The 14,528-nt window shown below is 50.5% G+C and overlaps 1 protein-coding gene across 1 annotated transcript in view; it reads right to left on the bottom strand.

Moving 5' to 3' along the window:
* PAPPA (pappalysin 1) overlaps positions 1 to 13,861 on the bottom strand; it is a 267,860-nt gene extending 253,999 nt beyond the window's left edge. The window contains exon 1 of the mRNA XM_070795369.1: positions 13,105 to 13,861. Coding sequence (XP_070651470.1) covers positions 13,105 to 13,525 — 421 coding nt within the window. The 5' untranslated portion in view covers positions 13,526 to 13,861. The remainder of the gene's footprint in view (positions 1 to 13,104) is intronic.
* Positions 13,862 to 14,528: the final 667 nt, after the last annotated feature.

Here is a 14,528-nt window from a genome sequence, read left to right as displayed (position 1 = left end):
GAGGGTCGCCGTCTCTGCTGAGCATGTTCCTGGGGGAACATTTCTCAGGCCCTGATTCCCAAAAGTGAAAGGGGCTCAGTCATGTCTGATTCTTTGCGATCCCATGGACTATAGTCGGTGGAATTCTCCAGGTCAGAATACTGCAGTGGATAGCCTATCCCTTCTCCAGCAGATCTTCCTAACCCAGGAATCGAATCGGGGTCTCCTGCGTTGCATGCGGATTCTTTACCAGCTGAGCTATCAAGGAAGCCTGATTCCCAAAAGAGGAATCCAGAAACATGTTTGGCAGAGCGAATCTTTGAAAGTTTATTAGCTCCTGGTAGACTATGTAAAAGTGGGAAATGCTCTGGTAGACATCAATGGCCTTTTTGTTCAAAAGTTACTGGCAAATAAAATATATTCTGAACAACAAAGAGATTTCTTAGCCAATCTCTTTAAAGTCTTATAATGTTTATTCCAGTTTTTCTTCCATCTCTCTCTCCCTCTATTCCTTCTCTTTTGTCCTTCTCTTTAGTCTCTGTAGATGGTTGCATTAGCCACTGGGGGTAGCCTCATCCATCCATCCAGCCAGCTAGGCAGCCATCTATATAGCATTCACATATATTCATCCTTTCACGGAACATTTACTGAACAGTTACTGTATTCCAAACAATGCACTAGGCCCTATGGATAGAGAGAAAATTAAACTGGCCTCAGCTCCAGTTCCACGACCCTTAAGCCGTGAGGCCTTCAGCAAATCATGTCACTTTCTAAACCAAACTCCGAGGGTCCGGTGTGCAGCCCTCGGCACAGGGCCAGCACACAGTCAGTGCTCGTTATGAGCTGGCGGCTTTTATTACTGTTATTACCGCTGAGAATGCGTCTCCTCCCTCAAGGGTATATAAACAGCGGATAGAGGATTCCAGACCCCAAGGTCACCCCAAGGGCTCACAAGATCAAGGCCAGCCGACGGGAGGCCCGCCAATCACAAAGGAGGGAAAACCCAGGCAACAGATATGACAGCTAGGACACCCGAGGCCCAGCAAGGACCTGCGAGGGGGGACCAGGGTGGAAACCGGAGAAGACAGCAAAGCTTGGGATTATGTGCTGCTGTGCACACACAAAACAAACGCTTCGCAAATGGGCAAAGGACAGAGTGGGAAAGACCAAGGTTAATCTGGGGCTTGGATTAGAAAGGCCGAGATGTGAGTTGAGGAGGCGTCGACTACACTGTCCCTCCCCCACCCCGTGTTTGGGAAGGCCAGATTATCTTTTCTTTTCCCTTCTGACTTCTTTGCTCAAGGGGAAATGGAATTAACCACTGTGTAATGTTTCTGAGTGTGACGCACGGGCCAGGTCATGTGTTTTGGTTACGTAATGCAACATGCCTGAGGTTCCCAAGCTCTTTCTCCCAGAATCATTAGAAGTGTAGCTGGTTCCTTTATCCACTCATGCATTCATTAAACAAAAAATCTCTGTATTTCCTTATAAGCGAGGCGTGCGGCCAGGCAGTAGAGAAGCTGAGAGGACCCCTAATTTGCACAGGATAAAACGTGATAAAGAATTCCAGGTGTTTTGATAAACGTGTGCAGAGCATATCGAGACAGATGCATAAGAGAGGTGGCAAACAAGCGGTATTTGGGGAAGAGTCAGAAAGGGTTTCCCAGAAGAGGAACATTGAGCAGAATCCTCTAGATGCTTAAGCGCTCTGCAACACGGTGCCTGCAACATTTCTATGTGGGGATAGAAAGGTATGTCAAGGATCTAGGGGATCTAGGAGGTATGTCAAGTAAAGAAAATGATGGGGAAAAGCCTATGGCATTTATCTGGGGGACTGTAAATAACTGCAGTGCTATTGAAGGGCCTCTAGCTAGAGGTAGTAGAGGCAGATTAGCACTGTAGCAAGATTTGACTGCGGAAAGCTGAAGGACAGGTTGAAGGAGGTGTTGGAGTTGAGGCTCAGAGAAGTGGGCACTTACAATTCTAAGGGAAGAGTCAAAGCAAGAGATGAAGAAAGCCTAAGCTAAGAAAGGGGAAGGAAGGTTGGCTATAAACATGTTAAAAAGGCAGGACAGACAGGACAAATATGCTTCTGCTGCTAAGTCGCTTCAGTCGTGTCCGACTCTGTGCAACCCCAGAGATGGCAGCCCACCAGGCTCCCCCGTCCCTGGGATTCTCCAGGCAAGAACACTGGAGTGGGTTGACATTTGGTGGGTGACATATCTAGGGCAGGTGACACTAGATGAGGACAGAAGGAATTTTGGAAGAAAGAGGATTCAGCTTTGGACATGTTGAGTTTGAAATGCAGGCTGACATTTTCAATAGACAGCTGGATCTGTGAGTCCAGAGTCCACCAGAATCTGGAGATAAATGATGCTCCTCAGCAGAGAGATGGTACTTTGATAGGGAAGGATGCAAAGCAAGGAGGGAAGCAGACCTAGCCCTGGCCTAAGACTCAGAAGACAGAGGATCTTACCCTGAATGGTCACTGGTTTGGACAAGTCACTGTTTCTACCACCCCTTGGTTTCTCATCCTGGGAACAAATGGCTCTGATGCTGACTCTCACACCCCTGGGTTCTCTGCACTTATGGGAATGTTTCTTCACCAGAGTAGAGGATGCCTTCCTTCCTTACATTTTATGTGTACTGCGCATCTCTTAGAGCAAGGCCACCTTGTTCCTGATTGGCCTGTTATCAGCTCTTTCTCTGTACTCTTACCAGCCTCTGTAGCCAAAAGATCTCCAGTTTCATTGGGGGAAATAAACCCCTCTTTACAAACATATCTGGTGATATTCTGCTCAGCTGTATTTCTTGTTTATAGAGCAAAAAGAATTAAGAAGAAGTGGATGTGGGACAGATGCAGGAATAGCTTCTTGCCTACAAAGGTGGTAGGTACAGGTTAGACCACCAGTCTCTTAAAGGCAAAACAGCAGATCAGGGATCTGTAACAAGTTCTATGCTCCCCCACCCATATACTTGGCCTCCCAGATGACTCAGTGCTAAAGAAGCTACATCCAATGCAGGAGATGCAGGTTCGATCCCTGGGTTCAGAAGATCCCCTGGGGAAAGACATGGCAACGCACTCCAGTATTCTTACCTGGGAAATCCCATGAACAGGAGCCCGGTGGGCTACAGTCCAAGGGGTCACAAAAAGAGCTGGACATGACTGAACCACTAAACAACGACCCACGCACTTCGATCCCAAGCTGTGATCCAGCACCTCCTAGAGTTTCTGTCTCTGTTTCCTCCAAATGGACTGGAACCTGGGACCCCTCTCAGGTTTTCCAAAACTGAAACAGGGCCATCTCTCCTACTCTTCCATGGTCCCTGGGTTTGTGACAAGTAATACTGGAAAACATTCTCTTTCTCTTGTTGGAAGAAAAATCTGGGGATGACAGTGCTGGGGATTCCCAGAAGGAGAATAGACTAACAGATGGCTACAGACTCCCGAGTTCTAGTATTTTAATCATGAAGTGATGTGATTAAAGTGATAAGCATGACCAAAAGGCCAGTGGTCTACGCCAGTGTCCAGCCACTTGCCTGGAATGGCTTTTGTACAGTAAGAAATTATGAAACCTGAGTATTCTAGCCATAAGCCAAGATGTGATCACTGAAAAGGTCACTTGGCGAGTTTTTTAAAAAATATATTTACAGCAGCTATTATTAGCAATATCATTCATGTGATGGCTTCCAGCTCTCGGGAAGTACCAATATTCCCTACATAATGTCTTCAGTCAGTCTTTGATGCAGATTCTACCCGTCGGTACTCTGCTTGTGGACAGGAGGCTTTTTGAGGAGACATTAAAGCATACATGTCCATGAGAGAGCCACATTCTAAGTTGGGGTCGGCCAGTGATACCTGAGCAAGAAGGGGCGCCATGTCCTTTTTCAAGGACGAGGGTAGCTGGGAAAGAGGAGCAGTGTGGGCCAAACTTAGTCCCCGAGGGGCACAAGCGCCACCTGGTGGAGGAAGCCTCACTCAAAAAGGAGGAGCACGGGAACGACTGCCAGCACTGATCGTGAGGATCACGGGGCCCCAGGGGACCTCTGCTGGACAGGCCTCTAGGCCAAAGGCAGACAAGGATGAGCTCCTCCTCACCCCCACTGTTCGGATGAGGAAAGTGGGCCCCAAGAAGGAAAGTGCGTTACCCAAAGTCACACAGCAAGCTGAGGACTGCGCTGGGCTGGACCTGACCCCCGCCCTCCACCCCCTGCCCTTAGCCCCTTGTGCTTCCTTCTCCAAACCCCACAGCCTCCTCCAGCCAACCCCCCTCTGCTCTGAGGCCTCTGGTCCAGAGTGACTTCTCATCACTGCCTCCCTCCTCTTCCTGCCACCCCAGCCCCACGCAACTCCCTCTTCCTATTTTGTCTATGTTCATAAACATTCACCCAACATGATGAGGTGAGTTTCCTTACTCATTCGTCTTCTGCCTCTTCTTCCTTCTCACTTCTCACCCCCGACTCCAGAATATAAACTCCCTGAGGTCAGAGATATCTTCTTTTGTTCCTTGCTTTGTACTGACAGCCTAAAACTGTGCCTGGCATGCAGAAGAAACTCACTGAATACTTGTTGAATACTTGGGCAGGGAGGGACATGTCCTACTCTGCTCCTTGTTTTTAATCTGCTTTGCTTAGAGTCTGTACAATGAGCCCATGCTGCTTCTGTGACAGGAAATGATAAAGTGTTTATTCTCTTTGTCCTTCATTTTAGTTTTTGTTTTATGTGAAGACGACAGGAACAAGCCTTTCCTGAGTGGGGAGGGAGGGAAAGGCAATTCCTAGCTCTGCCAAAGGAGATAAACATGTCTAATTTATAGAGTTATTGAGAGAATTAGAAATGGCGTGTAGCAAGGACCAGACACACACAAGACCCACACGAGTTAGCGTTTACTGGGTGCTTCCCCGTGGTCTAGATTCCATTACTAAGCGTTTTCCACATGGAGGCCCAGTTAATCTTCAAAACAACCCTATGAAGTGGGAGCCAGTATCATCCGCATTTCACGGAGGGGAAAAGTGGCGCTTGGTGATATTAAGTAACTTGCCCTAGGTCACACAACTGGCAGGCTGGAGAACCAGCCAGTCACACTCAGGTGGCCTGACTCGAGTTCTACCGTCAATCATTACAAAATACGTCCTCAGTAAACATATGCTCCTTCCTCCCGTTTCCTGAGGGTGTCAGCTCTTTCTTAGTCAACTATAGTTTATCCTCCTCCTCCATCCCCACCGGGCTCTAGAAGGTTCTAGAAGGCTTCCAGGGCCATGGGAGATGCAGAGAAAGAAGGAGCCAAAAAATAAATAAAGAAATAAAGAAACAGGGGTAGGTGGAAACGTGAATGAGTGTGTGTGTGTGTGTGTGTGCGCGTGCCTGTGTGTGAATGGTCACAGTGTGTTTTGGGCTGTCACAATGATTAGGAGATTCTAGGGGATTCTTATGCACAAAACCAAGGATGTAAAATGCTTCCCAATGCTGGGGATGGTTCCATACAGCAAGGAATGCCCTCACGGACATTTCTAATTGCTCTGCAAGGCTCCACCTGCCCCTCCTGTCTCTTGTCTTCCTCGAAAGCTCTCCAGGACGGCCAGTCACCTGGGTTCACAGGTGTATAGGCAGAAGGGCCGAGGGAGCTCCCATGTCTGCACCCTGACTTTCAGTTACTCTCTGTGTGACCTTGGGAGAGTCCCTAACCCGCTCCAAGTTGCTGAAATGCAGTTGGAAACCTGTCAGCTCACAGATCACACAGGGATCTAAGACTTCAGCTCCTCCTGTGGCTCTCCAACTCTTTTAAACTTTTTATGATGGAATTCTTCAATCAGGCACAGGAGGACAGACAAAACCTACATTGAAGCCCGTTGTTTTCTGTCATCTGGCTTCAGCGATCATCAGTCTGCCAATCTTCTTTCATCTACCCCTCTTCCCCCCAACATCCTAATTTTTTTTTTCCTGGAACACTTTAAACAAACAAAATAGACATACCGTCATTTTATCCATAAATACTTCAGTACGCATTTCTAACAGAATAGATCTTTAAAAATGTATAATCACAATACCGGCATCATGACTAACAAAGTTAACAATGTCAGCCCGTGTCCACTTGAATTCTGTCACTGAGAAACTCACACAGTCCTTCAAAGGAAGTCTTGTAGAATCACACAATTCAGGCAGTATAGGGGAAGGGAAGGTGCAGGACGCAGAATGGTTTGCTTCCCTTCATCTCTTCCCTGCTGCTGCTGCTGCTAAGTCACTTCAGTCGTGTCCGACTCTGTGCGACCCCATGGACAGCAGCCCACCAGGCTCCCCCATCCCTGGGATTTTCCAGGCAAGAACACTGGAGTGGGTTGCCATTTCCTTCTCCATCACCTCTCCTCAGGGCATTCCTAAGATTGTGGAAATCTTAGGATTTCCAGTGTGAAAGCCTCTGTTTCATTGCTACCCAGCTACGCACGCTGAGAACACTGAAGCAGAGAGGAGCAGTTAAGTTGTCTGGGTCACACGGCAAGTGAGGCAGACCTGTTAATTCCAACATCAAAGGATTCCAGTGAGGTCACACATAGGGAAAGGTTTGCTAACTCAATCACTGTTTATTGTTGGACTGTGAAGAATGATGATAAAGGTGCCTTTCCAGGAACAACGTGGATCTTACAAAGCACTCACATCTCTCACTTTCTGGATCCTCCAACCAGTGTGGACCTATGGACTAGATTCTGATCTCAGCCGAGAGCTTCTCCTGCCATTGTCTCACCTGGTTCTCGTGACAACATGTGAGATGGGGGTGTTGACTGTAACCACACCTGCAACTCTCTCCCCAGAGGCTCCAGGTCACACAGCTCAGAGGAGGCCAAGCTGGGACTTGAGTCCAGAGTTCCTGGCTCTCAGTTCCAGGTTTTCAAAGGAGCTAAAGGGCCAAGACCCACAAGTCAGGTCTGAGTTGAATGTTTCTAGTAAGTGCATCAAGGCATGAAGCAGAGTCCTCAGCGCAGCAAGAAAAAAAGATAAAAGAGACACTGAGGGAAAGGAAATTAAATTCCAGAGACGGGGCAGCAGGTGAGGGGAGAAGCAGGCACTTACTGAATTCTTAAGCCCTGGACCAGCCATAGGTAGATGAGGCTCAGGCTGCCTGTATAGGGGGTCCTCCTACCTGGGGTCCCTGGGGGTCTTCTCTCTCATCTAAGACACCCTACAGCCAGCGCTGGTTTCAGAGTGATCATAAGGTGAGGGGATTTGGGATGATAGGAACACTTGCCTTCTTTCAGGAAGGACTAGCCCTGGGCAAAGTGGGGAATGTCTTAGCTGGGGTTCCTTCCCTCCTTCCACCTCTTTTTCCTCAGAAAAAAAATACACCTCACTGCTCAAGCATGGTGAGAGGTCCATTTGAACTCAGATGTGTGGCACTCCATGTATTATCCCCTTTGTGAAGGAGTGTTTGCTCTTTAAAGGAGGTACCAGAAGGTGAGAATGTGGCTTCACATACAGGACCAGATTTGAAAAAAATGGAATGTCAGTGTGCGTGTGAATGTACACACACACACACACACACACCCTGCCCCTAGGAACCACAGTGGAATTGGGAATGGAAAGGGGGTCCCTTCTGATGGTAATTCAGAACTGGAACAGCTGAACTTCTCTAAAAGCTCTGCCACCGACCAGCTGGGTAAGCAGGAAGCCCTACTCCCTACCCCTGCCCGAGGCCTCAGTTTCTCCACCTGCAGAGCAGGGAGACATCAAGCAGGATCAGCGGTTCTTCTGATGTGGTGGCCCTTCCACATCTCCTGAGAAGGTTTCAAAAAACACCGCTGCCCAGGCCAGTGCCAGACCGTCGACCTCTGAATCCCTGGGAGGCAGCTGGGCAGCAGGAGGTTTTAAAAGCTGGTGATTTTCAGTGATACAAAATGGGAGCAACTCAACCAAATCACCTCCCAGGCCACCTTGAGAGGGGTAGCTTATGGATACAGTTCAGTTCTCAGCCCCCGTGTGATGCTGGCCCTCAATTTCCCTCTTTCTCCATGGGCTGCTGGACACAGTCCATGCCTGGCTGACCATGCAAAACCCACGTTCCTGAGCCCTCCACCTCTTAGCCTCCAGTTTGCCCTCCTCGGTGTAGTGGGGCGAGGGTGATGCAGCCTCCGTCACCCGATCTGTCCACGTGAAGTGCTGGCTGGGGCAACGTGAAAGTCAGGGGAGTGTCTGGGGAAGGAGTGAGAGGCATGTGACCACAGAGCTGTGACCGGGATGCACTGTGGCCACTGTCGGGCTTCTGTTCCTGAGGGTGTATTCTCCCTCTGGGTGCTAACTGGCTTTCCTAGTCATTGGTCCTGTGCTGGTGGCCCTCCTCTGGCCCTTATCACCAAGGAGTCATCCAAGTAGGTCAAAGAAGAGGAAATCAAAGTGCAAGGAAGGGATCTGAAGGGGCCCAACTGTTTGTTCCCCAAGATACACTGTCTACTCTAGACAGACTCCCCAGCCACTCCAGCAGGGAAGCCCGAACATGGCATAAACGGGCTGAAGGCAAGGTGGCGAATTAGGAAAGGCAAGAGGGTTACTTACTGGATCCAGCTACCACTCACAGCCATTGACTGAGTCCCCAGGACGAGCTGGTTCTGTGCCAGGTACTTTCTGCCTGCCTATTTCCCTGCATTATCCTGACACCACTATGCCCGTTTTACAGAAGAGGAAGCCAAAGGGACAGAAAGACAAAGTGACCTGACTCAAACCACACAGGAAGTCATTGGCAACAGAAATCCCAAGCCCCGTCTGTCTGATAGATAGTTTGGTGGGAAAAGAAAAAAAAAAAACCAAAACAAAAACCAAAACACCCAGATATGCGAGTCACATCCAGAGTTCCAAGGAGATTTAGATTCACGTTTTATCCCATTTCATCTGCAGGAATACAGTTAGCACACAGATGGGCAGAAAGGAGTTGTCCGCAGCAGGTCTAAAGAAGGAAAGGGGGTCATTCCTTCTCTCTCCAAAAGTACTGCTGAAGAAGAAGCGGACACTTGCAGCTCGAGGTCATACCTGGGCTCTGTCCACTTTGGACTAAGTAGCTTCCACCCTCTGAGACTTTGTTTCCTCATTTGGAAAACAGAGGTGACAATGCCCACCTTGCAGGGTGGCTGTGAGGGTGAAACTGGCAGACAAGGCAAGTACCTAGCTCAGTGCCTGGCACCTGGGAGGCACCCAGGAAGAGTCACTTTCCTTCCTGCCACTAAGTATCTTCAGTCCACAGAGCCAAGGCTCTTTTGGGATTGAGTGGGTTGTGGGAAGTGCGGGCTGCAGAAGGGCGGAAATAAAGGTCTCTTCTCAGTAGCCTGTCAACTCAGTAGTCCAACATTTAGAACAAAGGAAAGAAGCATGGCAGGAGGAGGTGCTGGAGGGAGTTCAGGTAAATCCTTTCCTTCTTGTGAGCAGGGATTCTGGGTCACTAAGGCATGGGGGCGGGAGGAGGTAGCCGTACTTGTGGGGTCCACATTTCACTTATCTAGCAGGTCAGAGAAACTTTAACAAGATTAACTGCTGCTCGGGGCCTCTGCTCCTTGGAGCAAATTGAGTCTTGTTTTCTTTTTCTTCCCCTTCTTTCTCTTTCTGTCAAACTGGAGAGGTATGGTGGGGGAGGGCAGGTGGGGATGAGGGGCAGGGATCTGGATCCTGCCTGGTACGCTATAAAGGCAAAAAGATGTGTCAACAAGCCCCCCTCACCCCCAGACTTGAAAGGGAACCCCAATTGCCATGCCCCAAGTGGCTGGGTGGTGGGTCTGTGAAGGGTGGGAGGTGACGGTGTTTCTCGGACGGGTTTTCTCAGCAGGATAGTGGGTAAGGCCTGGGAATGGACAGGACCAGGCTCAAATCCTAGTTCCTGCCACAGGGGACCCCTCCCCTGGCTGCATCTATCTCCCTGTTTGGCCTAAGAGACAAGATCAGGCCTGGGGGACCTCCGAGGACCCTTTTCACAACAGCCTTAAAGGACTCTTCAACCCTCAGACCATCCACCGTGGGTGGGCCATTCAGAGACTCCGGCACACAGGTACTTTCTAACTTTAGCTCTGCTTTTGCCTGCATAAGCCTTTTCATTTTTATTAATACTCACACACATATATATGTGGGCTTCCCTGGTGGATCAGATGATAAAGAATTTGCCTGCACCATGAGAGACCCAGGTTCAATTCCTGGGTTGGGGAGATCCCCTGGAGGAGGGCATGGCAACCCACTCTGGTATTCTTGCCTGGGAAATCCCAAGGACACATGAGCCTGGAGAGTTACAGTCCATGGGGTTGCAAAGAGTTGGACACAACTGAGCAACCGACACACACACATATGTACAGACATGTGTATGTGTGTGTGTGTGTGTGTGTATATATATATATATATTTTCTCCCCCACCCACTGCCACTTCCCTTTTGGAAAAAATAAAAGGCATGTTTTCTGAGCTTCAGGAACAAACTGCTCCTTCACTCTTCTCTGCCTCTCTGAGCGCCTGTCTGAACTGGTGTCAGTGAAGTTTGAACCGGGGTAGAAATAGCATCCCAGGCGGATCTGGGAGCATGGCCCGCCTCCCAGCAGCGGCGAGGCCTGCCTCTGCCAGACGACAGACCCGGTTAACAGCACCATAAAATTAGACCTTTACGAAACCCAATTGAATCCTGCAGCAAAGAGTGATGTAAGGCAGCCTGGCCTGACAGCGAGGCAGCAACCCTCTGCCTGAAATAGCAGTGAGGTCCCTGCTGGGAGATGCCTGCTCTCTCAAGATAGGTGACCAGGGATTCCTAGGAAAGTGGCGACGCCCCGCCAGAGAGCGCCAGCAGAGGTCAGGTGGCCAACCAGGCACCCCAGGTCGCTGCGGGAGGACGTGGCTTGACACCCTCGTCCAAATTGCCCACCTCAGCCGGCCCTGCCTCTCCCAGCCTGAACTGACACGGAGGAAGGAGCTGCAAAAGTGTTTCTGCAAAGAACCTCTGTTTGTTTGCGTTTTAATTCAAGGAGAAGCAGGTTCTTTTCAGTCCCACAGCCTGTACCGTGTGGAGGATACGCAGAATGAGTCTTTTCTGGCTCAAGGCCAGGTGTTTACACACCGTCAAATCTGGCTCAGATTCAACTAGGGGAGGGGAAAAAAAATCCACCAGAATCCTAGGGAGAAAAGCTCTGAGCTTTCTGGGGCTACACAGCAGCAGTGACTTTTTTTTTTCTTTCTCGTTTTGAGAGGAATGTTATTTCCACACATAAAATGGACCAGGCATTTTATACAAGCAATAATAACCTAACGTCCCCCATCCAATTAAAGTATTTTACTGCACAATCTTTGTGTGAGAGAGTGAATGAGTGCTCAAGAGAGTATGTGTGTCAAGAGGGGGCTCCTTGTCTGAATTGCAGACATTTATAAAGCAGGCTCCTGTGGAATCTCAGGTGCTATATGTACGTGTTTGTTTGTTTTGAAAAAGTGCATTTACTACCTTTTCATTGATGATACCTCTATAACCCTGGGCTCTCCACTCTGGAGGAGAAGGTTTCCAAACCCCTGTACCATAGGTATAGACTAGGAAAAAATCAGATCTACTCATTAAAAAAAAAAAAAAAAAAATCTCCAAGTAGCAGGCTCTGTGTTTTTCCTGTGTTCCGAAAGAGAAGTAAACATACCACAGCCCTGAATTATAAGCATCAGCATTACTGTTATGAGTACCGTCTCTTCTCTACTCTACATTATAAACCCCTCTGGCTGACTGGGGCTTGGGGGCTAAAACTGAATGAGCTCAGTTTCCCTCTCCTTCCTGAGACGCAAAAAAAAAAAAAAAGAAAGAAAAAGAAAAAAATAGCATATGATGACGTCAGGCATGGGGGAAAGTCACTTTGTAGCTCTCGGTTTGGGATTTGGTAGCGGGAGAGCGGAGCTTTGCGGTATGTGCTTACTTAGTACGGCAGCAGAGTTTGGGTCCCCGAAATGGGCTTGATGTAAATAGGACAGAGTTAGCAACATTTGAGAAGGTCCATGCCACGACAGAAAGAAGCCGGACTGCCCGGAGAACTCAGAGCTCTCTCCCTTCTAAGAAAGTGTGTGTAAGGGGGTGGGATCGCAAAACGCCTCCAACACGTTTCCTGGCTGCATCGATGGGGGAACCCCTACTCTCACTCTGAGCCATCCGAGGACGGGGCAAGATTGTTTGTGCAGGGAGGGAATCTCCCAGCCAGCAGAGGCAAAACTTTCCTCCTCTCCTCCAGCGCCGCCCCCTCCCTTTCGGCCCCCCAGTTTTATTAAAGACATTGCCACAGATTCATTAAGAGGGGGGAAAATGGATGCTGGAGGATTTCTAAGGTTTGCAACCCTCGCGAAGTGTCCGGTTTCACTGTGGGTTTTGCTATGGAAAGGGGAGGGTGTGAGGAGGGGAACCTAAATTCATTACGGGCTTGTAAAAGTCCCAAATGAGAAAAGTGCCCCGTTTCGCAGCCTAGTCCCGGGAAGACTGGCTGGGTGTGCAGGCGGAAAGTCTCACCCCAGCTCCGAATGACAGGCAAGGGGCTTGAAAAGAGAGAACACGGGACGGCAGTGTGCGTGCGTGTCTGTGGGTGGCTGGGGGTAGGGGGTTCATCCCAGAGGCAGGCAGCAAGTACAGAGCAACTTTGGGGCACTTCAAGTACTTTTAAGTCCTGAGGATCACAACAAGCTTGTAGGCTTTCAGGGTAACTGGGCTAAGTAAAGCGGGGGTGGGGGTGGGGGTCATCTCCATTAAAAAGCCAAAGAAATCAATGGTCCCTAGCTTCTATTCGCATGCATCCCAACTGGGTCGTCCTCCCCACCATCCCGAACAGAGACAGTCCACCTGAACATCCAAAACACGATTCTTGTGCACAAGGCTTCCCGAGACCAGCCCTCATCAACTGCGGTCTGGGGTGGCCGGGAGCGCTCCCTGCGTTCTTCCGGAGGGGCTAGGCAGAGACACCTTCCGAGCGCGCCCATTCGGCAGATGGGGCAAAGTGAGGCTCGCGGCTCGTCCTGGAGCCTCTGAGCCGCCAGCTGAGCGGCGGCTCCTGCACAGACACACCCTCCAGCCCCCCGACCATCCCGCCACCCGCGCCCAGGCACCCGCGCGCCCCTGGGGCCGCGGGGCCGGTGCAGCGCCCGCCCGGGAGCCCTTGCCTACCTGTGATCACCGCCGGAGAGCTCTGGCCCCCCTCTGCTCGCAGCCACACTTGCAGCGTGAACGCGTCCCGGGGCAGCTCGAGGTCGGCTCGCAGGCGCAGCTGCTCGCCTCGCCCGCTGAAATAGAGCGCCCGGCTCGGCGGGCTCGGCTCCTCCGCGGCGCCCCTTGCCTCCCGCTGCTGCCGCCGCCGGGGGACGCGCACGGCTTCCCAGGCACCGCCCGGCGGCGGCGGCGGCGGCGGCGGCGGCGAGGCGCGGCGGCCGCGGGCCGCCCGGGTGGCGCAGGTGGCCGGGCCGGCGGCGGGGCGCGGGGGGCGGCCGGCCCGCGGGTCTCTCCGGGCCCGGCGGGGGCGCTCGGCCAGCCCGCAGCCCAGCGCGGCGCTCAGCAGCCCCAGGCGCAGCACCCAACTCCAGAGCCGCATGTCCGACGGTCCCCCCCGCCCCCCCTTCGCCCCTGCACCGCCGCCCGGAGCTGCCAGCTTTAGGAGCCTCGGCGCCTCGACTTTCTTCGCTTCTTCACCCTTCTTGGGCGAGCCCCCCCTTCCACTTGCTTTTTTCTTTTCTTTCTCGCTTTCCTCCTCAAGGTGTGTGCTCCACTCCCCCCACCTTTGAAAAAATACAGCCCAACTCCTCCTGGTTGGCAATTAATTTCTCTCTCCGCTCCTTTATCTGCCTTATTCCCCCCTCTAACAGCTGGTTGCCTTCCTCCTTGTTTTATTTCATTTTATTTTATATGATTTCTCGCTCTTAAAAAAAAAAAAAAAGCTCCTCTAAGACACTGATCCGCTGAATTCCCTCCCCCCCAAAAGATGCTCTAATTTATTTATTTTTTGCGTCCTTTATAACACAAGCCACAACCCCCTTCTCCCCCCCCCCCAGTCCCCCCTCCCCTCCCTCCTTCTTCACAAAATGAAAGGAAAGAGGGGGGAAAAATCCCTCAGAAGATGAGTAAACAAGCGTATGCTAATCTGCTCCCGAGCGCTCCACCTCCCCAATTGAATGAGTCCTAGTTAAAACTGCGGGGATCATGACTAATCAATCAGTTTGGAGAGGCCGAGCTACCCAGCCGTCCTCCACCTTCCCGTTTGCCTCCTTCTCTCCGCTTCTCCACCCCCTCCTTTTTTTTTTTTTTTTTTTTAAGAAGACAATCTTAAAGTAACAATTTAATGAAATTCTGTACACACCCCCTTATGGTCCTCCCAGCTCTCCTCATTCCTGCTCAAAACACACATTCCTGTTTTTGTTTTGTTTTGCTTGCTTTTTTTTTCCCCCTCCTTCACACCCCTCCTCCCATCTTTTTATTTTTATTTTTTTTCCTACTGGAGGGGAGAAAAATCTCTCTTCTCTCAGGATCCCCTTTGCACTTTGCTGGTCAATCTCATCCTTCTCTATAGCACATAAAGAGTCTTGAAACTTGATTCTCAG

The sequence above is a fragment of the Bos indicus genome, chromosome 8, assembly GCF_029378745.1.
Source record: "Bos indicus isolate NIAB-ARS_2022 breed Sahiwal x Tharparkar chromosome 8, NIAB-ARS_B.indTharparkar_mat_pri_1.0, whole genome shotgun sequence".
Lineage (NCBI taxonomy): Eukaryota > Metazoa > Chordata > Mammalia > Artiodactyla > Bovidae > Bos > Bos indicus.
The sequence above is the reverse complement of the archived record's forward strand: the minus strand, read 5'-3'. Positions and strand labels throughout refer to the sequence as shown.